The sequence below is a fragment of the Centroberyx gerrardi genome, chromosome 12 (assembly GCF_048128805.1).
Source record: "Centroberyx gerrardi isolate f3 chromosome 12, fCenGer3.hap1.cur.20231027, whole genome shotgun sequence".
Classification (NCBI taxonomy): Eukaryota; Metazoa; Chordata; class Actinopteri; order Beryciformes; family Berycidae; genus Centroberyx; species Centroberyx gerrardi.
Window position 1 is genome coordinate 5,979,915 of NC_136008.1, and position 27,394 is coordinate 6,007,308.

The following is a 27,394-nucleotide window of genomic DNA, read 5'->3' on the forward strand; positions in this document are numbered from 1 at the left end:
AGTCCGCTCATAGGTGATTTGACTCAGTGAACCATTCATATTAAATATAGTAAATAAATTGATAAAAAAATAACTGAATAAGATGATGGATGTAGGTATTGGCAAATGAACTGGTCAGTTTTCTCAGGGTCTCTCTCTTTCCTGACTGTAACCAAGCTGCTAAAGGCAAACAGCCCCACCTGGTGGAAAAGCAGAGTCCCTGCAGCTCTGAAGACATTTTGAGATCAAAGTGCCTTGAAACAAAAATGTAAAAGCCTCCATGAGGTGAGGACATGCCTGCAAACTGGCTGTGTGATCCATATCTATCACCTTCCCTCACCCCAGTGCTTCACTTTCAGTAAAAAAAGGACAAAAACTACACAGCAAATGTTTCACTTGTATTTATTCATACTATAACATATTCATATTTCTATGTTCATGAGAGATATACATAGTTATTTACATATTGCAATATTGCCAGTAGAAGAAACAGATTTCAACAAAATGGATGAGAAATATAAGCTGCAAATTCAGTGCTATGCTGAAAGCCCAGAAAGTTGGATTAAAAAAAAACAACAAAAAAAAAAACATGGTGTCATAAAAACTGGAAAGTGGGAAATCGGCGGAAAAAAAACACTGCAGCGTGATTGCATTTTACATGTAGCCTATACATGATGTTGTGTCACAGTATGCGTGGCTTCTGAGTTACGAGGTTGGCGGCAGCTCCTAAACAACATGTGCAAATGTAGTGTTGCTTAAAATGATCGACTCCCCGGAGTTATGAGGCAGTGTGTAGGCAGGTGACTGGGACTTGACACATTTTTTGAAAAAAATGGACAAAAATAGAACACTATACACACAAACAACAGTTGAAACAACATTAAACCAACGCTTTCCCGAGGCAAAAAAGGGGGGGGGGGGGAGGATCCGGGTACAAGTTGTTCGCTTAAGGATAGCCATGCATTAGCAGCGATCGTCACACATTCTTTTCGATACATTATCTAATAGCTTGCCTGTCTCGCCGACATGTATCAGTCAAAATATTGGACCAAATAAACATGCGGTATTATACTGTATATACTGTTTGTCACATTCACCCCGCTCATGAGCGAATACACTTTGGAATTAAATGGCTTTTGGAGGAAAAAATAAAAGCTAAAAAAAAAAATAATAATAAATCAAATGACTAATTGGTTTCTGCTCTATATCATTTGATAAAGCCAGTTAAGTACTCTTCTTGCTCTTGAACATAGAAAAGTGCCTCTAACTCTGCGAAACTAAAGAACCTCGGACACACGTGCACTCGCCGTGTGTTTTGTGTGCAACAAGCTCAAGCTATCTATCTCTTCTATAAATACAGTACATGTCATATTCTTCTTCTCTTCAGACCCTCGTCCGGGGTCTACTTAACAAAAATAGAATAAAAAATAACTTTCGATACATTCTAGAAAGAAAACACGCAACTGGGTTGGTCGAGTGAGGAGGGTGAAGGGAATAAGATGTTCTTGTCAAAGTCATAGGTGGAGGGTGGGGTGGGGAGGGGTAGAGATGCACCCTCAGGAAGCTGTTTTTTTTTTTTTAAGGGTGCACTTTGAAGGAGAGCAGTTCCTCTGAGTGCATGTTGTTGAGGGAACGCAGCTCTGGAAGCTTGAGCAGCAGCTTGGTGAAGGTGGTGGCCGCCTCGTCGCCGTGGTTCTGCATCACCAGGTTGCGCAGCGCCCGGATCAGATTGTCCTGCAGGGCCTCCACTGAGTTCAGGTCCCGGATCCCAGAGCGATCTGATCCCAGAACAAGAAGAGGGGGGAAAAAGGTTAAAACACTGGAGAACAACGCTGGGTAGCAGGAACAGTATTAGTGGTAACGCAGTGTCCGAAATGAACTTTGTTTTGTTTTACCAGCCAAAATAATATAATTTTCCATTTAAATATGCCACCCTACCTGTTTTCAATGCTATTTCATGTACACACACACACTGTTTAAGTTAGAATGTGTCACATTTTAATATTAACCCTCAACTAACATTAGACTAGTTAAACATCCAGGCAGCGGAGAAACAGAAGTTTAGATAAAGCTGCTTTGTGTACAGCAGTGTAACAGGCAGCCAATCAGGAGCCAGTTTGATACAGAGCCATTGTGTAGCTTTCATTTGATTGGCTCACGTTTAGAGAGTGTTTGGTGGACAGCAGGGACAAATTTTGAGAACATGCAAATGATGTTGATCAACAAATTTTACTGGCATTTGGTGCCTGGTTTGTGTTCATTTTGGACACTGTAGTAACAACAGTAATGGTAAAACAACTAGTTTGTTGTGGTATTAGCAGTAATAGTAGAGCTATATTGGTATGACACTTTTCTAGATGTTCTATAGTGTCTTTCCGCTGCGGGCGTGCTTACCGGCTGAGACGAGCACCACGGCGGTGAACAGGCTCATTTCGTCCTGGTCCAGCCGCAGCGCCGCCAGCTTCTCGCTGAACTCGCACATGGAGTTGAGCAGCTCGCCGGCGCCGAGCGACCGTAGCGTGTCCAGGCTGTAGCGCTTGCCGCTCAGGAAGGTCACCGTCCGCTCGGCCATGTTGAACAGGGAGGCGAAACGCACCATCAGCACCTGGGAGACGAGAGAGAAGAGGAGGAGGAAGGTGGAGAGGAGGGTTTAGGTTAGGCTATGAATTGTTGAATCGCAAAAACCTGAAGCAATAACCGGTGTCGTTAAAATTAAACATTTAATCAATTCAATCATGACGACCTCAGCCTGCTAAATTCTTCATGGAATGCGCTTTTATCTGCTCTCACGCCTTACTCCTCTGACCCATACACACTCATACACAGTTTCATCTCACACACACACACACACACCCACCCACCCACAGGTCGACTGAATTTTTTAAGGGATCATCAAAAGAGATGGCACCGCAGGGAGCACAGAGGGTGTGAAGAAATGTCAGACGCCCGGTGCAACCAGAGTTTAACATAGATACTGTCGGGCTTCAACACTTTTAGAAGATGATTTATAAGAGCCAGATCACACAGCCAACATTCCTCCTGTGTTGCTCCGGGTAACGTGCGACACACCAAAGAATGTAAAGTATATTGGCCACTGACGCACGGTCAAGGTCAGATTGCGTTGTGCTGCTTTCCCAACATCAGAGATGTCATCAACTGTCTACACATCACCGTCAGAGGAACACGTTTATAGGATCAGGAAACTTTCGGATACGTGGCGCGGGCGTGGCCATGTGTGCGGCTTGCGTTGGCGAGTTTAGAAGAGAGCAGTTGTCATTAAGAAATTTTAATATTAACTTTATTTTTGATTTGATTAATTTTGATTGATCATTTCAGGCTTTGTAAAGTACATTTTCTGATGTTTTTATCCAATTAATGTCCTATTTGTGTGCTGTCGTCCCAAACAAAACCAAATTAAAAAGGCGTAAAGGCAATGCCTCAGCAGAAAGACATGAATGGCCCAATTTTCCAACACACCAATTGGAAAGACAAAGAAACTAAGGTTTTGAATAAACTCTGAGTGTACATCGAACAGTTGAAGTCTGAATGAGAAAGGCTCCACTGTGTGTATCTCAACCTGCGTTAATACCGATGTAATTTTATGCAGTCTGAATCGGGCCCATGGAGAATTTGTGAAGTCTCTTTCATTTCCATTCAAACTGTTATCAGAGCAAATATTAGGCGGCACACACAGCTGACTGTTCAGCTCGCTGGGGAAAGCCACAGCGGATGCTATATTCAGGGTATTTGAAGAGGATGCCTTGTTCGACTTCAAAGCGAGCACAAAATAACAAGATGTGTTTAGGTTCTGCCCGTTTGCCTTCTCACCTCGAAAGTCCCGGCTTTCAGCAGGCTGACTTGGTCGTGCTCGGAGAGGTCGCGGAAGCCCAGGATTCTCTTGGCGAAGTCGACCACCTCCCGCACGGCGGGGGTGAAGCTCATGGAGAACTCCTCCCAGATCTCCTGGCTCGGCTTGCGGGGGTCCACGTAGGGCGAGGCGTTCATCGGACACACCTGGACAAACAGAGGGAGAGACCACGGGGCCGTCAGGGAGAGGAAAGACGCCTTTTCTTGCTCCATGGACTGAAATCGCTGGAGTGATATTATTTCAAAATTTAAGAAATGTAATATTATCTCCTTTAGCAAACTATTGACCTGTAATAGTCGAACTGGTCGATTTAACGAACACTCACCAGGTGCGCTCTGTTGTCCACACTGTTGCTTGGTCCACTGTAACCAGTAGAGGCAGTTTGTGTATTGAAGTCATGCTGCCTCTGCTGAAGGCTGCGGCTGTCTTCTGATGGTTCGCAGCTAGGGGCGCTGTGTAGCTGCTGCTGCTGAGGCTGCTGGTAAACTCCCCTCTCTTCCCTGTAGGCGGCGTTAGTGACGTGTTGGCTGTTGCTATAGGAACTGTGCTGGTAACCTCCGATGACTACGTTGTCGTTCCAGCAGCTCCAGCTCTCCTGCTGCTCCTCCATGCGGCTGTCGCTGCCCGTCTCCAGGGCGACGGGGACCGGCGAGGGCGCCCCCTGGCTCTGTCTCGGCGACCTCTGCGGGCCGTACGCGAAGGCGTCTTGGCGCCGCCCGGCCACCGTGACGGCGGCCTCGTCCTCGCCGCTGTCCGACCCGCAGGAGGAGGCGGAGCTGGAGTTGGTGTCCATGGAAACCACGGATTCGGAGTCCTGGGGGCACTGCGGGGAGGAGGGGTTGGAGCAGGACGGCGAGGCGGAGGAAGAGGAAGAGGAAGAGGAGGACGAGGGCGAGGGGCTGCCGTCGTTGGGCAGCGCCTCCATGGGGAGCGGCGGGCTCTGGTGGCCGTGCAGCATGCTGTGCAGCTGGCTGTTGTTGCTCATCATGTTGTTCATGGCGTTCTGCATCTCCAGCAGCATCCTCTGCTTTTCCCTCTTTGGGATGCGGCCAAATCTGACAGCTGAAAGAGGATGAACAGCCATTAGCCTTTATCAAGACTATATGGACTTTATATTGAATGCAGTAGAATACGCTTTAATTGTTAGATCGCCAACGTTAAAAGCAAACCCTAAACTTATATAAAACCTGGTAAAATCCAATAATAAAAGCAGCCATAGAGCTCCACTAGAAAAGCCAACATGAATTCATTTTTTCACCATTGTCTTGCCCTGACAAAAGCCTTCTTTGGGTTCTTTCCTCTCTGCCTGATTTCTGCTAAACTCTAGACTTGTTTTAGTATTTTCCTGTATATCTGTGTGCTAAACTCCACTTAAACCAATCCTAACTCGAATGCAAAGTGCCTTTTCTCACCATCTCTGGACATGCCGACGGCCAGACACTTCTTGAAGCGGCACTGCTGGCAGCGGTTCCTGTTGATCCTCATGATGGTGCAGTTCTCCATCTTTAGACACTTCTTGTACTGGATGTTCTGCTGGATGCTTCTCCTGAAGAAGCCCTGAGGAACCAGAAGATACCGGGTGAGCAGCGGCCGGTGAAAAAGGAACGGGGTGAGGATGTGAATGAAAGTGGCCGAAAGGTAACACGGCATTCCAGGAGGGTCTGAACTCGTCTCACCTTGCAGCCCTCGCAGGCGTGGACGCCATAGTGGAAACCTGAGGCCACGTCGCCGCACACCTTGCACAACAGCACCATGCCGTTGATTTCTGCCAACACAAAGATAACCAGTGAAATCACGTTCCCCGGATTGTTTCGATTACGCAAGATATCTAATTCGCGTATTCTTATGAAGCCGTTGCTAAGCGTTTACGGGTAACTCTGCTTACTGGTGATGCTGCTCTTGGCGGACGTGGAGGAGCGGCCCGTCTTCTCCATGCCGTGGCTGCGCTGCTTGGTCGGCGGCGCGATGTCCACCACCATGCCCACGGCCCGGCTGGGCAGCGAGGGGCGGGGCGGGGTGGGGGAGGTCGACAGGTAGCCGCTACTGGGGCTGGTGCTCATACAGGACTCTGGGCTGGAGGCGGAGCCAGAGGAAATGTAGGCTATGACTCCTCCTGTGGAGAGGGGAGAGACAGTGACGTGTTATAGCAAATTAATGTAAAAAAAAAAAAAACACCTTCTCCACCTTTTCTCCCCATTTATTTACCTAGCACTCTCTATCATACGCAGGAATATTTGTTACATTCGGTATCTTGGCACTGAGGTTTTGACTTATTCTCCTTTCCTTATTATTAGTTGCTTGTAATGTTTGCAATGGAGGAATTTAAGCATATTCTATTGTTGTTCACTGTTGCTTTGGATTATAAATGTCAGCTAAATGCTTAAAATGTAGATGAATGAACCGTGAAGTCGAGTGAAAGCACAATTCAACGTTTGGTATCTCAGCACAACCAACACCTTGTTTTGCTGTAAATGGTGAAATCCATATACAAACAATAAAACGCAAACAGTTGACTCCCAGTGTTTGACTAAAAAAAACTTTATCTTTATTACCTTTATACACTTTATTGTGCGAGCCAGCAATGAACAGAGAGTTAAAGTTTAAACCAGAATTAAAAAAAAACAAAAAAACACCTCCACATGCAAACAAACAATAAAACCTTTGGCAGTACACTAAGTCTCCTTGACACGCCTTTATAGCAGCAGGAATGCTATCTGAGTGTGTGCTTTCCTGGTTGGTCTATGCATTGCCGTGATTGAGCTGCTTTATCACCTCCGGAGCCTGCTGGTTGGATAACACTTGTTACATAACATGCCTGGGTTTCTATGCTATGGGAGCGTGCTCCGCTGACTGACTGTTCAGCCAAACACAGGCTCAGACGGGGGTCACTTAAAGCACCGGAGCAGCGTAACAGTTGTAGGAGAGAGGAGGGGAAAAAAAAAACCCCCAAGCGAAAACATCCAGTGTGATTATGTAACGAGAAAACAATTCCTGTGACGGCGTTCTAGCAGGAATTCACAGTTAAAACCTTTGTTGATCCTAGGCTAGACATTATGAAATTAAGCAATTGTGAAGAAGCTTTATATTAAAAGTCTTTTATTTTTTTTAAGAAGAAGATGCAACATGCAAGCCTTCCCACCCTCGCCCTAATGACCATGTCTTTGTTTTTGCTGCGGTCCTCTTTTTGAGCTTGTTTCTGCGTCTTATTTTTATCTTTAATGTGAAACACTTAATCCTAACCACGCACAGGAGCTTAAAATACCTAACAGTACACTAAAGTCACTAACATAAACTACTGAGGAGCACAAATGGGCCAGCGGTTGCCTGGAGGCAAGAGAGGCAAATCTCTGTGGTAAAGTGTGGTAAAGTGTGGGTGGGGAAAGTGACTGAGAAACCCCTTCCTCAACAACTACTGCCCTTGGGCAAGGCATTTAACCCCCAGGTGTGACTGTGTAGAGCTGAATCCATGTGAGGCAGGGCGGTGTTGGAAAAATACCAAGTGTGCTTGGTCAACTTTCCATGCATAAATAAAGGTTAAAAAAACAGACATTGTAAGTCCCTGTAGGGATATTAGTTTCTTTTTTCCATTGGTGATAACAAATAAAGTTTTTTTTTTCATTTACTGTAACACTGCAATACACTAAATTTAGTGTTCCCTTACAACCACAGCAGATGATTACCTAACCTAAACCATGACTGTTCTCTTTCACAACCCACCCACACGTGGACCTGTCATGTATTTCTGTGGAAGGGAAGAAGAAGAAGGGAGCCAGAGAGAGAGAGAGAGAGAAAAAAAAAAAGAAAAAAATCTAGGTCACCCGCTACTGTCTCTCCTCGTCTCACGTGGACCTTGCAGTCTAGCCTTGCGCTCGGAGTTCTGTGCGAAGGATTATGCAACGTTTTGCGTCACGGCCAATAGGAGCGGAGTACTGCCGAAGCGTGTTCGCACGGGCTGACTCCGCTCGGCCAATCAGAGGAGAGTTCCTGGGAAGCGTGTACACACGGGCACATGGCTAGGCTACGCTGTCCATGTGAGAGCGACCGGGGAAGTGGAACACTGTTGTTGTGTCAAATGTAAATGTATCCGCGTCCTAGCGCCGCACTGGCACTCCTAACCCCGATTTACAACACGCCGACCGGGCTGCAATAACGTTTTTATTGCGGTGCAGGCTGAATGTGATGTAGTAGATTAATTTTTAAAGATGTGTGCAAACTTTATGACCTGCAATCCATGATTACAATGATGAGGCATCACAGCAACAACAAAAAAAAAAAAATCAATGACATTTTCAGGACAGCATTCATTCCTGCGCCGCCCCCATTTAAAAAATCTTCTTATAGCTTGCATCGGTTTTATATTATTTACAATTATGTATACTGTGAATTCATGTCATAGAGATTAATGTCAGTTTATAAAAATGTGGGTTAACTCTTCTGCAGTTGATTTCAATGGGTTTGCCTTCCTCTAATCCCCTGTTACAGCCCAATTAGCGAGATAAGGCATAATAAAACTTGAACTACATATTTGTAATCGAGCACTGGGGATGAATGAGATCTTTGTAGAGGACACACTTCCTCAATGTGAAACTATCACTGCAACAACTTGCTGCACAGTCAATGCATGCAATGAAACTGCTGTAACCCCTGCATTCATTTTTTTTTTCTTTTTTATGCAGCAATCATTAGAAACGTTGTCGTCTTACCAGGCTTGGCTGTTCCAATATCTTCAGGCATCTCCGGTCCGGAAATCTAGCTTCTTCAGAAAAACAGCAACTTCTTCTGCTGGACTAGATTCAGCTGGCTGTCACGACTTCGCCAGTTTCACCGAAACAACCAGAGTCTCTAAACTTGGCGAATCTGTGCTGCAAGTCGTGCGAGTTGAGAGATTCTGCTGCCGAAGCGCATATCAGGTTTCTATTTAGGAGATAATCACAAGTCCGGGTCGGTGACTCATTAGAGAGCAAATCCAGCGTTTGAATTTAAATATCACCGGAGTGTTTTCTTTCCGTCCCCCAGTAAAACGCCCTGTACTCGGGTAGAGTGAGCTGCAAGTGTGGGAGGAAGAACAAATCTTTTAAGAGCAAGTCGGGTCCGGCAGAAGTAGAGGAACTCCCCCTTGTTGTGTGTGTGACTCCGGGTTAGTCAAGAGAACTAAATGTTCTCAATAGTGGCCTGCCCATGTGACCCATTTCTCGGCCACGCCCCTCCGCCCGGCCGCTCGAGTCAGAGATGACTTCCTGCACGCCTGGAAAATAGACGAGAGTAGCCGAGTGCAGTCAGGCGAGGAATCAACAAGCCGAACGCTATGTAATATTTTCCATAAATGCCTACATTAAAATACAAATAAGTGAAGGTCTGGGTCGTGTGGGTGGCGGTAATGTACCGTTTAAATTGTTTATTAACCGCCATTAAACAAAACTGAAGAAGAAGAAGAAAAAGAGCAGTGAGTGTGCAGTCGGGAGTGTTCAGCTTGTTGATTTCTCGCCTGACTGCACTCGACTACTTTCGTCTATTTTCCAGGCGTGCAGGTTGTGTTCTCAAACGAGCCTACTTTAACCCAGTGACACACTTTCAGAACACCGGGGGGGCGGAGCCAAACGCGCTTCGAACGTAACCAGGGTACAGCGGTCACGTTGCAGCAGCGCAGCAGCATGCTGAGGGAATTATGATGCGTTCGTGGTCAGAACGGCAGAAACCAAAGAACAGCGTGACATCTCACGTTGCTACAACTTGAGGGGGCGTTCACGTGTTTTTCTAGTCGGAAAATACATGTGCTTGTTTGTGAATTATAAATCCGACGATAGTTTGGAAAGAGTGAGGGCCCAAAAATGGCAGAGCAAACAAGACAAAAACAGGAGCAGGGGTTCCTTGCATGCAAAAAAAACCCAATCACTTTAATAGAAGTAATTGTGTCCACATGTAAAAAATGAACAGCAGTGGCACATCTTCCAAAGTCAACAACAAAATACCACAAAGCATCCAGGTACCAACTTACACACAATGCATTTCAACCTATAAACGCTTTGTGGTATCTTGTTATTGACTGTGGAAGATGTGCCACCTCTTCATTTTTTACATATTGACACAATTACTTCTAATTACAGAATTAGCCTACTTAAAGCCCTGCCACTGTTTTTTCTTTTTCTAAATTAAATCAGCCAACAAACGAACTGCAGCAAACATCAAACACTTTTCTTAAGTAGAATTTATTGTATTAGTGTGAATGTTAACCCAGTCGGTTTCTCAGTCGGGGCTCCTAAACCTTTTTCACTTTAACCCTAACCCCCAAATAGATAGGAATTAGACCACACACACACTCACATGCCATGTAATAAGGTTGTCTCAAGCAACCCCACCTGAGAAGATTTATGTTTATTTATTTTGGATGTCAGTTGTGCAGAATTACATAACTGTGTTTTGCTCATGTGTGTCACTGTCCCCAGTATACAGTAGCCATGCTTCTGCACTCTCTCACTGTGCTAAAAGTGAATAACAGTGAAATTAATATAGAAATGAAATGAAATGAGCATCTGCCAAACAACAACACAACTCATTGTCTTGTCATCATGCAGTATTCATGGCACTTTTTGAATGTTAATGTGTTTGTTTTATTTTTGTCTTTGACTTCTTTGCAACTGTTCCGTGTTTGCACTAAAAAAAGAAGAAATGAAATAAAACTATTCCTCATTTTTCTAGGAGACTCCCTAAAAGCCCCTGAAGGTCTGAGAACATTTTTGGTGTTAGATGTAGCTTTATGCAGCATTACTTAACTGTTTATAGTGAAGGTGGGGTGATAATTACAGTGGAGACAGTAACAAACCTATAAACAAAATAGACTTCCTTATACATTTTCCAATTGTGCTATCTTCTAAAGAGTAAAATGAAAGTAAAATTCAGCTATTTGTCATACGGGGAACGCCACAGATCCCTGGAGAGCCCCACACCCCACTTATACACAAAGTAGCTTAATATATTATCAAACACATGTTATTTGGATATGCTGCATTATAAAAGAAGTATTCTCAGTATCATTAGCAGCTAATAACAGTGCTGTAATGATAGTGATTAGGGCTTGGAGACCCTGACCTTTGCACTCCTTCATTTTAGTTGCTTGCAATTTTTGGTGATACAGGGAGTGAAGCTTATTCTCCTCATTGACACTCTGGACAGCAGCATCAGCTAAAGGCCTAAAATGTAAATGATTGATATAAATGTAAATGATGACATGTAAATGATTAATCACTGTTTATAGCTGCTGACAACACAGAAAAGATAAAGTTTGTGATTTATTGCCTGCGTACAATCAGGTGTGTTCTTAAAATACTCAATACTGAGCATCAGGTAACTTTTCTTCTTTTCCAGAACTGAAATGTTGGGTTTTGCAAATACACCTTTCATATGGAGATCATAATCTACCTGTTGCCTTGTCAGAAACTTACTACTATAAACTACAGTAGTAACAGAGAGCCTGTCAGTCCAATCAGTCCGGAGCCACTTGCTCAGCCTTTAAAAAGCAAGTGTATTTACACTTGTGGATAGTGAAACTGTAATTACAGGATTTAGATGACCGGCTGGCCTGAGTTCAGGTTGCTGTAAAACGCTTCAGTCATTGCAGGAAATGTGATCAAGAAGAGTCACTGCACTATTCAGCTATCAGAAGTATTTCAGAAGTGGAACAATACACCATTGTTTTAGTGAAATAATATTTAAACTCTTTTTTTTACCTCGCCAGAAATCACATTTTAAATACATTTCTCTATTTCAACAAATTGTCACTACAAGAAAACATTAAAACTCAAACTCCTGACACTGTCTCATGAGTCTGGACCCCTTTTGCTACAGCAGGGCTAAAATAATCTAAAAAATGTTTTATATTTAGGTGCTGAAATTCATTAGCCACTGACTTCCATTAAGTGTGTGTGGATGTTATGAATATTTATTGGATTTAAAGCACAGGACAGGATGCACAGCAGAGAATCAAATTATACTGCAGAAAACCCATATATATATTTTTTGTTTTTAATTTTGTTTACCCAGGGAAGATTGCCTGAGCATGCATTAATATTTTTCAACAACATCCTGCTTTACACTCATCCAGTTACATACACAGCGAGTTAACCGCAGGCTCCCCAACTGTAGCTGTTGAGGGAGGGGAACATTTCTCTGTCACAGGTCTGAGATTCGCACCGGCATCCTTCCAGTCATAAGCCTGCTACTTTAACCTCTAGGCTGCTGCCAAGATCTTGATTTTGAAGTGTTATAATTAAAACCCACTGCAAAATGAATACATCAATAACATGTACATATATCGCACTAAAATAGCTGTCCTGACTAGTTCAGCTTTAGGCCTTTACTGTGAGCTACAAAAAGCTCTTGCATCAACACAAAGCTCGTCCCTGCAGGCCCAGATGGTTTTATCACCTCCTGATATTATTGTTCTTTCTCTGGTGTATACTTGCCAACACACAGGATCTGTGATGTAGGCCATAGCTATTCATTGTGTTATTTAAAGAGGCCGCTGTGTAGAAACCCGGCTTGGATATTTGAGGGAGGGGGAGTGCGTTTGAGTGTCAGAAGTGTTTGGGGTTAAGTGCACGGCTCCCACCTCTCTGATGCACATATTTAACCTCAATCTGGGTCATAGCTGCTAAATATCTGTAGTATTTGTAACTTTACTATTATCTAAACTGTCACTGCACCCTCCAGTCAACACATAGCTGCTTGTACACATACTGGAAGATACATACATACTTAAGTATGTGTACAGCTATGTGTTGACTGAGGGGAGTTGACAGTTCTTGCTTTAGGCTCCAGTGAGTGAGTGTTGTCAAGTATAAAGTCTTTTTCCACAACAGAAAGTGAAGGCACTCTCATGTTGCTAGACTGGAAAAAAAGCTTTCATTGCCTTGGCTGCCTTGTGTCTAAGCAAAGCTGAAGCTATTTCCAGGAGAACATCATCCTGAACAAGACACACTTTACAAAGATCATTGCAGCAAATTCAACACATTTAGTGATATTCAGCAAGTCCTGGATTCAAGAGCTTGTATTGACAAATGCAGTGACACAGTTTATTGCAAGTATTGGCAGTATTGGTATTAGGGGTGATGCTTTGACACAGTTAACCGATCCTTTCTCAAATAGTATTGTTTGTTGAGGAAGATGTAGAAAGGCAAGGAAAGCAGTTTTGCAACCAGCACCAATGTTTGTTTGGCACATGTTTGACAGCAAACGGCTAGCTGACATGACGTCAAGTATGCTGAGAGAACCAGTCAAGCATCAAAATTTGCAGCCAGAATTTGAAAACCAGGGTAATCTGAAAAAACCTTTTGACACAAGCTTTTAAGGGTTTTCTCCCTGGTCTTCTAAAATTATGTGAGAAGCCTAAATGTGGTGAAAATGTGGTAAAGGGCCATCCACACACAAAAGAACATTAAATATTAAAAACATCTTCATGGAAATTTTAATATTATAGTTATTCTAATAGGTTTACTGATGTTCAAACGTGTCTGGTAAGTATACGCAGCATCAATTTTAGTTATAAATTGTTCAACAGAGTCCTAAGATTTTTCTTATTTGAAAAATTAAGAAAAAATAAAATAAAAAGGCAAACAACACTTCCTTTTCATTGTTTTTCTTTATTACCATATTTGTGGAGATAACTTAATCAGGAAGCAAAAAATATACCAGACAATAAAGTACTAAAAATCTGAGATAGAAATAACCCCCAAACACAAACCGCCCGGAGTCCGCCCCCCTCCCCCCGTCCTCCCCCCGCCCCCCCAACACACACACCGCCGCCCCCTGCAGGTTTATGTGGCGTATCGCTTCGTCCACTGTTTGGCTGTTCGGTCATGCTCCGCTCTGTTAGTCGTGTACTGGGTGGCGATGCTTCCAACGAGGGGGTCGGCTGGACGGAAACAGAGGTTCAGGTTTAGTTTATCTGCACAGAAATGATAAAACTCTTGACAAAAAGAGGAAGGGAGACAAATACAAACTGTGCTGGGGAGAGACAAAGAAATCCCAAAGGGTTTAATAAACACTTCTCACCGCCAAAAAGGGTACAAAAATGAGGAGACAGCCATTAATATTATATTTTCTTCAGCAGACATGTCAGTTTTGTTTTAGTCGTATCAACATTTGGCTCAAGAGAGGTATGATGTTTTATCATTTGACATTTCTGTTCATTTGCAAGCAAGAAAGAGAGGTGAATGGCGAACGGAAGTGAAGATCCTGTTAGGCAGAGGTGTTTTGGAAAATTTACCGATACCACTACCTCCACTTACCTGTCTCAAAATCAATCTTTTTAGAATGCCTTTCCTGATTGAAAGTACATTTTATTCTGTCAACATGCTCTTTTCTCTGTCAGAATCAGATAGTTTTCCACTGTAAAATATCCACCAACTAGTAGAAAACCTGAGATGTCCTGCCCTGAGTTCAGGGAAGGAAACTATTTTACTTTTATTTGTATGGGCCACAGTGGCTGGTGAACCCTAAAATGCACCAGCTGCTTTCAGTCTTACCAGCCAGCTGGATTCACAGAAACAAGAAACGGACCTCCAGATGACAGTTTGTTTCCTGTCAAGGTGGCTGGTAGAATCGAAAACCTTACCAACCACACCAAAAATTTACCGGCAATCGACTGGCACTAGAGTCCCACCCAAATATCCCATATGAGTCGGTTTGTTCTTAGCAATTCAGAACGCACCTCTGAAAACGCAACTCAGTCAAGTGTTCGACATGACAAGTGAAGCAGAGAAAAACAAACATGGAGGAGAGACAGTAAAACAGCAGCTGTGCCTGGACAGATGAAGAAGCTCCATGCCTCCTCGACAACATGGCAGACAGCAGCCTCCTCTGTCGCTGATGTTGTCTCGTGTTATAAATGTGTTCTGCACCGTGACTGGAAAATACTGAAACGGATGTTGCTGCACCCACAGTTGACATGCCTTTAGTCAGCATGCAAACGTCTGGATTGTACGTCATGTGACAGAAAATTATTATTCTAAACACACAAATCCGATCTGGTGCATGTAAATTACAAAATGGACAGTCAGCCTTAAAGATCAGATTTGAAAAACAAATTGAACTTGCCTGCTGTGCTGTCTGAACACTGATTCTAATTTAAGGTGTTCAGGCTACGCAGCCTTCATCAACGCAGCGGTCCGAGCGCTCCCGGTCTTACCTGGGTTGCAGTCTGTGAGCAGGGAGCAGATGGACAGCAGCACCTTGGAGATGGTGAGGGCGGGGCTCCAGTTGTCCTTCAGGATGTCCAGACAGATCACCCCCTGGCTGTTGATGTTGCAGTGGTAGATCCTCGTACGAAACGTTACCTGGAGACACAAACACACCGCGGTTCAGAGTCACGGTGCATCAGAAACATTTCCTACTATTGTTAATCTTGCTATCATTTAGGCGGCGGCCACACTGATCCATCAGAAAACGGGCAGAACTAGTGACAGATATATTTCTGTCTGTTGGTTTGTGGCGGGCGGAGCAGAAGAACAGGAAGGCTTTGCTCATAACGGAGCTACTTCATTAGATAAAAGAAGACTATACAGTATAAATTAAATAAGAAATTGACGTGGAATACCTACAATCATGCCAAAGTTTTACCAGGCTTTGTCAGTTTTATCTTTGTTTTGGTCGTACCGTTGTCTCTGTGTTCGACGCCTATTTTTTCCAAAACAAATGTAGGAACGATTCAGATTGGCTAAACGGACGGCGATGAATCTGTCCATCCAGAAAAAGCTCAACTGGGTTGAACTTTCTGTCCGTCAAAACGGAGACGGACGCATCACCAGTCCTGTCCGGACAACAGACAGCTCTCAGTGAAAATTAATTTAAATGAACGGAGACGGTCAGACACAACGGATCAGTGTGGCCGCCGCTTTATTCTGAGACTCAACCAAGTAAAAATTCATCCTAAAAGATAAGTCACATATGATACCTCATGTTGCACATCATGTTATTCCCATCAACATTGACACCGCAATCAATACTTAAGTAAAAACTCTCCCAGAAGAGATTTTTCTAAAGTCCGCAAACCTTAAAGGATTTTCAAGGATCGTGGGAACCCAGTATATGTATAAGTATGTTATATGTCTGCTACTTCTGAAATAACACATTCATTTTCAGTCCTTTGTATAAATACTTCATTGAATTTACTACAAAGCCACACTAGTAATCATACATTTCAATGGAATGATTTTATTGTATTGAATCTAATTTAATTTAGTGGATCATTTGTTCAAAAGGTAAACAATTTCAGTGTTAGAATCTGTGTAAAGATTGGTTTGTGGCTGTAATTCAGTGTGGCAGAAACAAGAAGGCTGAGCTCCGTGAAGCCTTCAGACGCTGCAACAGAAAACACAGGAAACAGTTTGTGGCTCTGCAGGAGACGCAGCCCTCTGGTGGCTGAACAAAGGCACTTCTGACTGCCAGGAAATTCAGATAATCTCCACTACAATGACAGGAAGATCACTTCCTTCGAGGCTTTTGGGACTTTTGCTTTCACAAAATATTACACCAAACCAGCAATTCCTCATTAATTTTGCAAATACTTGTTAGTCGGTGTACTCACACTGCATTGAAACTCTGACTTTACTTAGAAACAAGTGAGCTGTCCTGAGTGAATAGCTCATACTGGAATAAGATCCAGATCTGCATTTTGTCATCATTCCTGCCAATTTTCATTCACACACACACAGAGGACCAAAAAAAAAAGAGATGTTTCAGAGATTAAAATGATGTGATATTAGAGAGCTCAGAAATAGTCTCATTAAGAGCTTTTATCAATCCATTTGCTTTCGTTTCTAATGGCATCAACAATTATAATTTTCAGGTTTTCATTGTTTCTGCTGTTTTGTGGCGAGATGTTTTCATAAGTCCCTTGGGGTTTTTATTTTTGTTTTTTTTATCTCACTGGAACAAATTTGTTTTTTTTTGTCCTTCCTGCGCTTTTATCATTGTGCAGTGTGATTGTGTTTTTAATGAGTTCATTTCTCTGTTTTATCCCAGCGAAAATAAACAAAAAACTACTTTTTAAATTGGGATCGGTGTTTTCATCGCCTCCATAATAACCATATCTGTCACACAGTGTAGCTTAATTGGTCCAAATAATCCTGTGGGGACAGAAAAATGAATCACTACCCATCTAGTCATTTGTAGAGGCTGTGGAAAATGCTTTCAACTTCAAATATGGATGCATGGGGCACGAATAAAATAAAGAGTATAAAGAGGAAAAACAATAATTGATAATTTAATTCCTGAAAAGACAAAAACAAACATGAATAGCATCAAATCATTAGAAAAATCACCTCGACTGATCATAATGATAAAACCATGCTAATTTAGTATTTGTTAGGCAGCATTGTGTGGCATCCTATAAATACCCGGCATGGAAACTAAGAACTAATGTTGCACAGAGGACCGATGGAAAAATATTTAGAGATTAGTACTTTTGAGTTTTTCCAGGACCAGCAGCATTTTGTATTGTTTACTATAGCCGGCATGCGTAAGATCCACACTTAGGAACGTAAATCTTTATAAAAACTTTACACACAGATTCGATTTTGCTCGCATTTTGCCATGAAAATCCTGCTTTGATGCTTTGAGACTGTTTGTATGGCGGTGCTATTGTGCTGCTAGCATGCCAGAGCAGGGGAAGCTGTAAAAATGTCCTACAGGAAGCACTTTATGTTGTTTCTGTTCCCACCTCTTCAAAACAAGCATCAGTAGCTATTGGATGAAAACAAAAATGTCTAAAACACATTTAACTTGTATGAAGGCCACTTTATAAACAACTTAATGTGCGATTTCATGCTGTTTTAAGTTATTCTATAGCCTAAAGATGCACTAGGCAAGAGCTTTTACATAAAAATACACTCTGATAAGTCTAAATGGCAAAGTGGGGCTGCAATAGAGAAGAGTGTCCCATCCTCCCTAATTGAGACACCATAGATTCACCCTATTTGCCCAAATTAAATTCTGGTGTCAGGTATGGACTCTTCTCCGTCCACAGGAAGCAAAAAATTGAAATTTAAGAGCAAAATCCAAAGTGTCTCCTAAACAGCAGTGAGTAGCGCTCCGTCCAGAGAAAGCTGGACTCTCCAACGTTAGATCTATTCCTCTCTCGTCTCTTTTTTTTTTCCTTTGGTATAAAGCATCACAGACCGGCCGAGTTGGTAAACATGAGTGTGCTGTGTGACGTTTACTGACTTCATGTTGCAGGATTTCTGGGTATTAAAGAAAACTGCCTTTTGGAGCCGCCAACATACAAAGCTGCCTAGTGCGGCTTTAATGTTTCCTGTCATTTTGCTGTGTTATCGTTTAACAATTTGAAGCTGTGACAGCAGGGCAGCGACAACAGCCGGTTGCGTGGTGGCGAGTTTCCAGAGACTTATAATCTCAGTACCTTGGGGGGTTTGAAGGGGTAGTCGGGTGTGAAGGCGATGTCCAGGAAGAAGACCCCTCCCTCGTACACGGAGCCCGGTGGTCCCAGGATCGTCGACCTCCACTCATAGATGTTGTCTCCTTTAGGGCCAGCACTGCAGGCACAAAAGTCAGCCTCACTTAGAATTAATTGGAATAAATATTGAAACTGCAGGACTGGGTACTGCAACTTCTATAGTGGAGCAGGCTGCAGTTTATTAAATAAGATAAAAGGACGGCCCCCTACGGCCCCCTAAAGAATGTTTTCTGGTGCTGTGCAGAATCCACTGCCCTACTAATAATGCAAGATGTAGGGAGAAAATCTTTTATTTTATCTGAGCAAATTCAATGTGTTTCTATTTCATTCTCAAACTGTTGTGTGCTGAAAAAAATACAAAATAATCTGTCCACATGTATCGCAATTCATACATGTGGACACAATCCACTGCCCTACTAATCATATTAGATGTAGAGAGAAAATCTTTCATTGTATTTCAACCAAGTGCTGAAAGAATACAGAAAAATCTGTCCACATGTATCACGATTAATATTTTAAAATGTACTGTTCAGCAAAACAATCATAATGATTTTTTTTGTTGTCCGTCAGTGAACTCTAATGTTCACGGTAGTTCTCTCACTATTAACGTTGGAAAATTACCACCAGGGAAACTCTGCCCCATTAAATGTAAAACACTGCTGCAAAACTTCAAACACAGAAAAAAAAGAAATGTATGCACACTGCAAACAGAGCTTTCGCATGCCCAGGGGAAAAAAAAAAAACCTCAAGTCACTGCTGAGCTGAAAGAAAAGGATATCCACCACACACTGAATCCTGTTCCTAGTGCTGAGCTTTACTTGTGCAGCGATTCAGCCCAAACTGGGTGTTCATTAAGACAATACACGTGAATGGACAAAGGGTGTCAGTATAGATTATACAGTTACTTCAAACTGACCCAATTGGATCCTCATCGATGAAGTAATCAGTATCGTGTGTGCTCTACAGCAGTGTTTCTCAACATGGGGTCCGGGGACCACCAGGGGTCCTTGAGGGTGTTCCACGGGGTCCCCAGCAAATTGATGAATTGTTAAACTTCACTATTATTTAATTTACATGTTAACGTTAGAGATTGTAGAAGAATGACTGTTTTGATCATAGTTTCTCTGTTATCTCTCTGCCTACAATACAGATAGTCATGGAATTCTGGACAAAATCATATCTGACAATAAAAATATTCTCAGATTTGGGTCCGAGAGACAAAATCTCATCAAATGGGGGTCTGTGGCCCTAATATGTAGTAAATTAGGGGTCCTTGATATGAAAAAGGTTGAGAATCACTGCTCTACAGTGTGAAATCTGCATATTCATCCCCTTTGCATTCATGTGAATAGTTCATTAGTTAGTATAGTTCATGCCATTGTATTTTCTTTGTTCAGCACTGGACTTTGTGTGCTGCCTTCCATTCAAGCTCCATCTGGCATGCACCATTAAAGGGCAATTCCACCAAAATTGACTTTTAGGTTGTCATTTTGACCCAATTGTCCCCAAAATTTGCCAAGATTTTGGAAGCTCTCAGGATCAAGGAAAAATCAATCATGTAAAATCTTGGAACTGCACTGCCTGAGACGGTTGAAAGAACATTTAATAGTCAAATTGTTATATCTTTATTAAACATCTAGCATTTGGAATAAAAATGTCGAAATAAATTTTAGATATGAGGGAAATTACCATGTAATGTCCATAAATCAATGCAATTTGATGTTGTCATAACATTACCTTGAGCACTCACAAATCAAAACATAAAAAAAAAACCTTGGGGAAACGTTAGCAGAATGACTACTTCAGCACATTAAGACAATTTCAGGGGATTTCCCTTTTAAACGTTGAGTGGGGAAAGTTCCTATTCCCCCGTGCATCATTCAGCAGACGCCTCCATTCAAAGCAAATCCCTGATGATGTGTCTATGCATCATGATCTGTATTGATTTTCCTCAAAGCAGCCCAGTCTTTATCCCTTTTACATGCTGAACATGTGGTCTTAAACCCCCCGGGGGTCATGAGTACAAGACATAATAGTATTGATCCAAAACTCCTGGGGGGGGCGTGGAGAGATGCTGTGCCACACTGTGCTTTTTGATCAGCGCTGACATGGACTTCTGGCAGAGTTTCAGCACAACCCGCCGACATATTTGAAGTCAGAATAATCAATCCGGAGAGCGTCGTTTGGGCCAATTAACTGGGTATTAAAGACGTGTTTGGAAGCGTAACAGACGAAAACTTCCATCGCATGAAACGCTTTGACTTCCAAGTGGCTCAATTTAAAAAAGGTACGAGCATGTTCCTTCTAAACGGACTGCCGTTCAACCTCCAGCCTCGCTACTTGTTGCCTCTGATCATCTCCTTTTATGATTCCCCATCTAGGGACGAGCCCATCCGACATCCGGTTTGGGAATCGGATCGGCTCCCGGCAAAATTTTGATGCATCGTATTAGCTACAAGTTGTTCCATCAACCTCCGATCCATTTGTTTAGTTTATTTCCTCCCGACGATCAATTTACACTATCAAGTGTCATCCACCATCCATGGTTAGAAAGCAGCTGTGTAGCAGTCGTTTCTGCAGTCTGGAGTTACTTTAAACTGGAGACCGAAAGCAGTCAAACAGCTAATTGTAATGTTTGCAATGCAGACGTTTTGAGGAGTGGCAGCAGCAGAGCTAATTACAACACTCCTTCAGGCATTTGAAGAAATGTCACTCGAAGGACTGCAACCAGCTCTCACAGATAGAAGTGGGAGCTAACAGAGGACACACAGCTGTTTAATCGTTTAAAAAAATAAAATTACAGAAATATTGGTTCAATACCTGGTATCGGCACTCTATATTTAATAACCTGGATCCATATCAGAGACAAAAATAAATAAAAAAATAATAGATCGGGACATTCCTATTCCAATCTATTTATAGGAATGAGTGTTGATGGGACTTTCGCAATTCCAGTTCTTCTATTTACCACGCCTAACAATTCTGAAAATTCAGTATAGTAATAACACTACAGTTCCTCTCATGAAGGGAAGGCAGGAAAAAAAGATGTAGCTTTCTTGAATTCAGTTCCCATTAACACCGTCACTAAAAACCCCCCCACATGTAACCTTCCCCTTTCACAGAAAGTTATCAAGGTTGATGTTATTTTCTGAGTAGTCAATGCAATATGCTTCCTAATCCATCATTTATTTAGGCAGGTTATATTTTAAGCTGTCATATCCCACTCTTCTAATTAGGTAGTTTATAATATATTGCCATAAATGGTATAAGCCTGTTGCTGCCACCGTATCACAGTGTCCTTCATTGTCAAGAGTCAGTCACACTCATCCATCCTTATTCCAAGATTTAAGACATAATCGAGAGCATCATCATGCTCCAGTCATGATGTAGTCGGAGACACAAAGGTAGGCATCAACCTTCAAGGATGATTTTGTGTCTCTATCAACTTCTGACTCTTGTCATTGAACGCCTCATTGCAAGTTCTCCAGAATTATAAGGCAATTCACTTAGTTTCAGTAGGTCGTACTGTTACTTTTCAGTGTTTCTGCCGTTTTTGTTTGCTGCCTTTTTGCAAAAAGATAATTCTAGTGGGTCCAGGTAAAGTTGTCACTCAATATAATAGGAAACATGTTTCTGTTTGTTAGAAGCTGTTATTGTACAGCAATGAAGTCAGAAGAAAGTCAGTAACAGTAACAACAAAAATTCAGTTGTTAAAAAGTGTATTGTGTTTTCTTTCAGATTGCAGCAGATAACCAATTTGTGTTCTTTTTTGGTCCTGCCTGTGGCTTGAGGTTGTTTTTTTTTGTTGATCTAGTGATTCCCGATGGGAGAAATTCCTCTCCCCCCCATTCCACAGGGAGGTCGGAGGTCAGAGGTCAGGCTCAGCTGCAGAACAGCAGCCCTGGAGCTGGTAGGGCTTCAGTGTCTTGCCCAAGGACACTTCAGCAGGGCTGATGATTACTGTGACGGGGGTTTGAACCGCTGAAGGATGGTTTGAATAATCTCTACACTATCATAAACCCAGTGGGAGGAAGGTCAGTCTTATCAAAGTCCTGAAACCCGTGTCAGTGTTTCCTCTGTAATCATTGAGGATAATCTTAGTTTCAGCTCTACATCCACATTTCAGCCCCAGCTAGGGATCTCATGCATTCCCTAAATATGTTTCTCTAGATACTTAAATTCAAATAAAACACATCAACTCTCAAACATTTGCATGACACGTCTTTGCATTTTAGAAAGAAATATAGTCAAATTATGCTTGCCACTTTAATGTCACATTTTCTCAAGCAGTAATGGTAGTTATCTTGCTGTGTTGGTGCACCAGTGCTGAACGAAAAAAAGTTAACACTGCAGTCTTTTCCATAAACTTCACATCACATCAATACAGTGCTGGACGGGAACCATACGGACCTTGATCTAGAGTGAAACCCACCTGCAGTTTGGCGGAGGGTCCAGTGTGATATCGGCCAGCTCTTTCTGAATCCTGCACACAAAAGGATTCAAATTAGCCATTGGCAAAGTACATCATTCCCCAAAAAGCTGGGCATCACAAAGACGCCAAAAGATGCCCATCACCCATAAACAGAAAAGGCATTAATTAAAGGAAAACTCTACCTCTGACACCCTTACGCTGTTATATATCGTCAATCTGCGATGTTCAGTGCTTTCCAGGAGTTATTTTGTGATGAGGTGTGGTAATTTACTTTTCTGGTGTACCCACTTTCCCTCAACCTGCCTCGTCTACATCAGTAAGTGATTTCCTACATTTTCCAAACAAAATGCCTCCAGAGAACGGGCCCGAACTTGTTGCATCCAGCTGCTGGTTTTGTGTGTAGCTGGAGAGAGAGCAATAGCAATAGTGATGGCAGTAGTAAAAGCAAGAGAGTGAGAGTTTTTCTGTGTCAAAAAGCGAGAGTCACACCCTTTACTCAAAACTCTTCATGTCGTGTTGCTGCAGAAATTGTGGAGAAATGGTGGAGAAACTGGTCTCTCTGCCTCTTCTATGATGGATTTCTCCCTGTATGATTGTTGAGCGTCTCTCGGTGCAAAATGGCGGCTCTAGAAAGAAGCCCTCGCTCTTTGATTCTGAGAGGACTAACACCAAAACCTGACGTTTACCACAGATGTTTTAGATCATTGAAACATTTTCTGCTGTCAAACTACATTGCAGCTGCTGGAAATTTCCAAGCGTGACATAACATTGTCCACATTTGTCCAGCTATCCATGAGAAAAATACACCACCAAAGAATAAAATAGACCCAGAAATGCAAGGTGCATTGCCAATACCTGTTTTTTTTTTAACAGAATTAGTAGTTCATGGTGGATTTTCCCTTTAAGTTGACTACATTTAGGCTCATTTTATTGACGTGTGCCTTTCTGTCAAAGTCAAATCCCAAAGTATTACCTTATTTTGGACCAGAGAGCAATCTGACTAAAGCAGAGATTAGAGATGAAGGGCAAAATTCCTCAGAACAAGGTGAGTGATAGTGAGACCTTCCGTGAGGCACCTCAGGGTGTAACAGCTGACTCATCACTATACAATCTTATGCCTTTCATAATGATGCTGTTTGGGTTTTTTTTGCTACCTTTTGGCGCTGGTGGAAAGCAGCTTGGAGGTCTTGCTCATGCTGGCTTTGCTCTCACGTTTCTTGCAAGGCGTGTCCCTCTGTCTGTTTTGGCTAGAGGAAGAGGGCGATGAGGAAGAGCTGGTGCTGGCACGTGAATCCTCATCCGACATACCGGTTTGGATTGGAGAAGAGCAGGAACCTGGGGTAACGCAGTAAAGTGAGACACAGCTGCAGAGCCAAAGCAGTTTCATAGTGAGTCCTAACCGAGGCAAGGCACTCATTTGTTTTTGCACAGGCCACAATAGCTGATGGGTTCCAATATTCACCAGCCGCCTTCACTATTTATAACCATACATTTGCATGTTTAAGGAAAGCAACTGCTGGTTACCTGCCAAAGAGGCCATTAGAATAGACAGACCTAAATTCAGCAGTATTTCACTGGTGGTAAATTTCCACCTTGGTCTTAAAATTACTTGGAAGTGTCATTCCAGCCAGAAATAAGCTCATCAGAGTTAAGTATTAGGTTGGTAGGCAGCTATTAGGAAACACAGACCTTAAAGAGTGATGAACCCCAGCAAAAATCCAATATACCTGCATGGCCAACAAGCAAGTGTATTAACATCAATTCAAGTGGTGAAAAGCCTAAGATGTGAAAGGTTAGTAACTTGGTAGCTGTGTGTGTGTGTGTGTGTGTGTGTGTGTGTGTGTGTGTGTGTGTAATAGAGGAGGGGAGGGGGGCGCAAACAAAGCTAACGTTAGCTCCTCAGCTTGGTTTACCACATCTATCTATAACGTTAGCTAGTAGCGTTTCCGTGATGATGGACGCACTGCCATTAGCTGACAAGCTAGCTCACTGAACTGGCATAACGTTAACCATTTTACACACGTCACCCCCCCCCCAGATACTATTCATATCTAATAATTGAATGGCTACATATTACCGAGGTGGTATTTTCACCCACAAGCTAGTGTTAACCTGCTACCGTTAGCCCCAAACTCCAACTGGCAATGAACAGTCGGGCCTCGACTTTAGGGCCGACTCAGGCTACTCCTTGGAGCGGAATGGGGAAATCTGCTTGCTAAGCATCCCTTTAAAGTTAACCGACATCCACTTACATTATCTGGCGTTGTTTGTGCAGATTTTACACACACAACGATGCACTTTAAAATTCGAGCGTTACAGCGTTGTATTTCAGGACTGAGAAAACACTGAACGCGTCAGTGGCCAACAACTAGTCCGATCCAGCACATAGCCGGAGCCTTTTTCCGAACAACCAACTAACCACGACCGTCTTGTTTGTTTGCTTGTCTTGCAGCCTGTTTATAACGGCTTGTTCTCCCTCGACTTCACCTGGAAATACACGCAGGCAGCGGGCTGAACCGTGTTGTTTGAATAATCGGTGAAATATCCAAGGAAAGCGGCTATTTTGTCGCTAAAACTTACCCTCTCTATTGTGTCTGGACCTCCGCCACTGTCTAGGCTGGTGACTGCCTCTCGCCTGCTGCGGAACGGAAGTACCGCGGCTGCAGAGCGCTGTACGGCATCGGTCCTCCGAAATCTGGACCGCCTGCGTTTTATATGTTTACATTTTAGACACCTGGCTGACCGACAGCGAGCCAGGGCAGGGGTTCAACACCTGGCTCAAGGGCACTTCGGCAGGACCCGTGGTTGCTGCAGGGGTCGAACCTGCGATCTTTCAGTTACAGGACATGACACTCTGACCATGCCTAATAAATATCTAATAATCAGGTGAAATGAGTAGATTCTAGCCATGATCAATAACGTGACAGACCACCTGCAACATCAGTAACAGTCTCATAATTCATCAACAGTTGACAAAACTTATGGTGATGAATGCAATGACAGCAAATCTTCATTTAAAAGGCATAATCTGGAATCTTTATATTATGGGGAGTCAATTTCTAAGGCATTTATAAGACAAAATCCCTGCATCTAACCTCATTTGCCACTGAAACTTCAAACCCATTTATACTGACTAAATTCCCTGGGATAAGTGGGGAAAAGGAGCAATTACTCATGATTGACAAGATATTATTATTAGGTAAATTACTGGATTAAATTACCAGTCTTACATAAGGTTAACATCAACAATTGACAAAACTTTTGGTGATAAATGCAATAGCACACATTCATAGTTTAAATGGGACAATCTGGAAAGTTTGTTGTATTTTTTATATTGTATTATTTATATTCAACCTAAGGAATGACAAAGTCCCTGCATTTTACATTCAGAAACAGAAACTTTAAAACCAAAGCGCTCAAGTGGAGCAATGACTCATGACTGACAAGATATTATTATTGGGTCAGTGTGATTAAATTACTGGATTAAATTACCAGGCTCTCGCATAAAGGTTAACATCATAACATCATCACAACAGACAAAGCTTTTGGTGATAAATACAATCGCCTAATAGCACAAATTCACAGTTTAAAGGGATAATCTGGAAAGTTTGTTGTATTGTTTGTATTCAGGGTCATCAAAAAAAAGTCCCTGCATCTAACATCATTGCCACTGAAACTTCAAAACCCACTTTTACTGGCGACATGTCAAGTGCAGCAATGACTCATGACAAGATACTATTGGATCAATGTGATTAAATTACTGGATTGAATTACCAGTCTCATATAAAGTTAACATCAACAGTTGATAAAAACCTTTGGGAATGAATGCAATCGCCCAATAGCACATCTTCATAGTTTTACAGAGGATAATGTGAAGAGTTTGTTGTATTTTTATTTATATTCACAGCCATGATTCACAGTAAATTTCTGTATTCAACACTTGCAACCAAAACATCAAAACCTGCTCATGTATTTTACATTTCTGGGGACAATGGGAGCAATTACTGATGACTGACAAGGTATTATTACTGAGTCAATGTGATTAAATAATTAGATTTATGTTCCCAAATTATCTTGCACATACACACACACACACTTTAGAGGGAACACTGGCCCTGATTTGATTTTTTTTTAAAGATCCAGTGAAATTCAGATTCAGAAGGTCAGATTTCTAACACAGGGAATGTAATTTTTTCCCCCAGTTTTTGATGGTTTGATGGTATAAAGCTTGTAGGACAGAGTGAGCCTAGTGATTGTACCATCCGCTGCATACCAATATTTCTTCATCTAATATTTTTATCATTCATTTAAATCTGGTTTTATGTGATGTCATTTACACCAGGAAGTAGACTGTAATCTGAAATCCTTTTGATTCTGTTGAGCTGTTTGAGGGAGAGTTTCTCAAAGGACATTTTTCCGCAAAACACTGACAGTTTACATTAACATTTCTTAAGCAATACGATGAAATTGGGAAGTGCGATTCTCATTGGGCTGGACCTTTAACATTATGCCAAACAGATTTCTGGCAATTTTTGCTTGACCTTCGCTCTCCAGTAGAAGAGAGAGTCAGGAGAGCGCAAACCTCTGCCAAAGCTGAGCAATTCTCCAACTTGCTGTTACACCCAGCTGCATCATTCCTATCACGTAC

The 27,394-nt window shown here is 42.4% G+C and overlaps 2 protein-coding genes across 2 annotated transcripts; both read right to left on the bottom strand.

Annotated features, from left to right (window-relative positions):
* Positions 1-364: 364 nt before the first annotated feature.
* nr1d2a (nuclear receptor subfamily 1, group D, member 2a) lies at positions 365-8,970 on the bottom strand. The gene is made up of 8 exons (XM_071924395.2): positions 8,551-8,970; positions 5,733-5,960; positions 5,524-5,612; positions 5,260-5,404; positions 4,173-4,909; positions 3,808-3,993; positions 2,374-2,584; positions 365-1,757 (listed from the first exon to the last, which is right to left on the bottom strand). Exons 1-8 carry the CDS (start codon positions 8,579-8,581, stop codon positions 1,558-1,560), a joined length of 1,827 nt encoding a protein of 608 aa, XP_071780496.1. The 5' UTR covers positions 8,582-8,970; the 3' UTR covers positions 365-1,557.
* Positions 8,971-13,466: 4,496 nt separating this feature from the next.
* On the bottom strand, positions 13,467-25,407 carry LOC139931015 (ubiquitin-conjugating enzyme E2 E1-like). The gene is made up of 6 exons (XM_071924381.2): positions 25,327-25,407; positions 23,901-24,081; positions 22,747-22,797; positions 18,261-18,393; positions 15,030-15,177; positions 13,467-13,754 (listed from the first exon to the last, which is right to left on the bottom strand). Exons 2-6 carry the CDS (start codon positions 24,050-24,052, stop codon positions 13,657-13,659), a joined length of 582 nt encoding a protein of 193 aa, XP_071780482.1. The 5' UTR covers positions 24,053-24,081; positions 25,327-25,407; the 3' UTR covers positions 13,467-13,656.
* Positions 25,408-27,394: the final 1,987 nt, after the last annotated feature.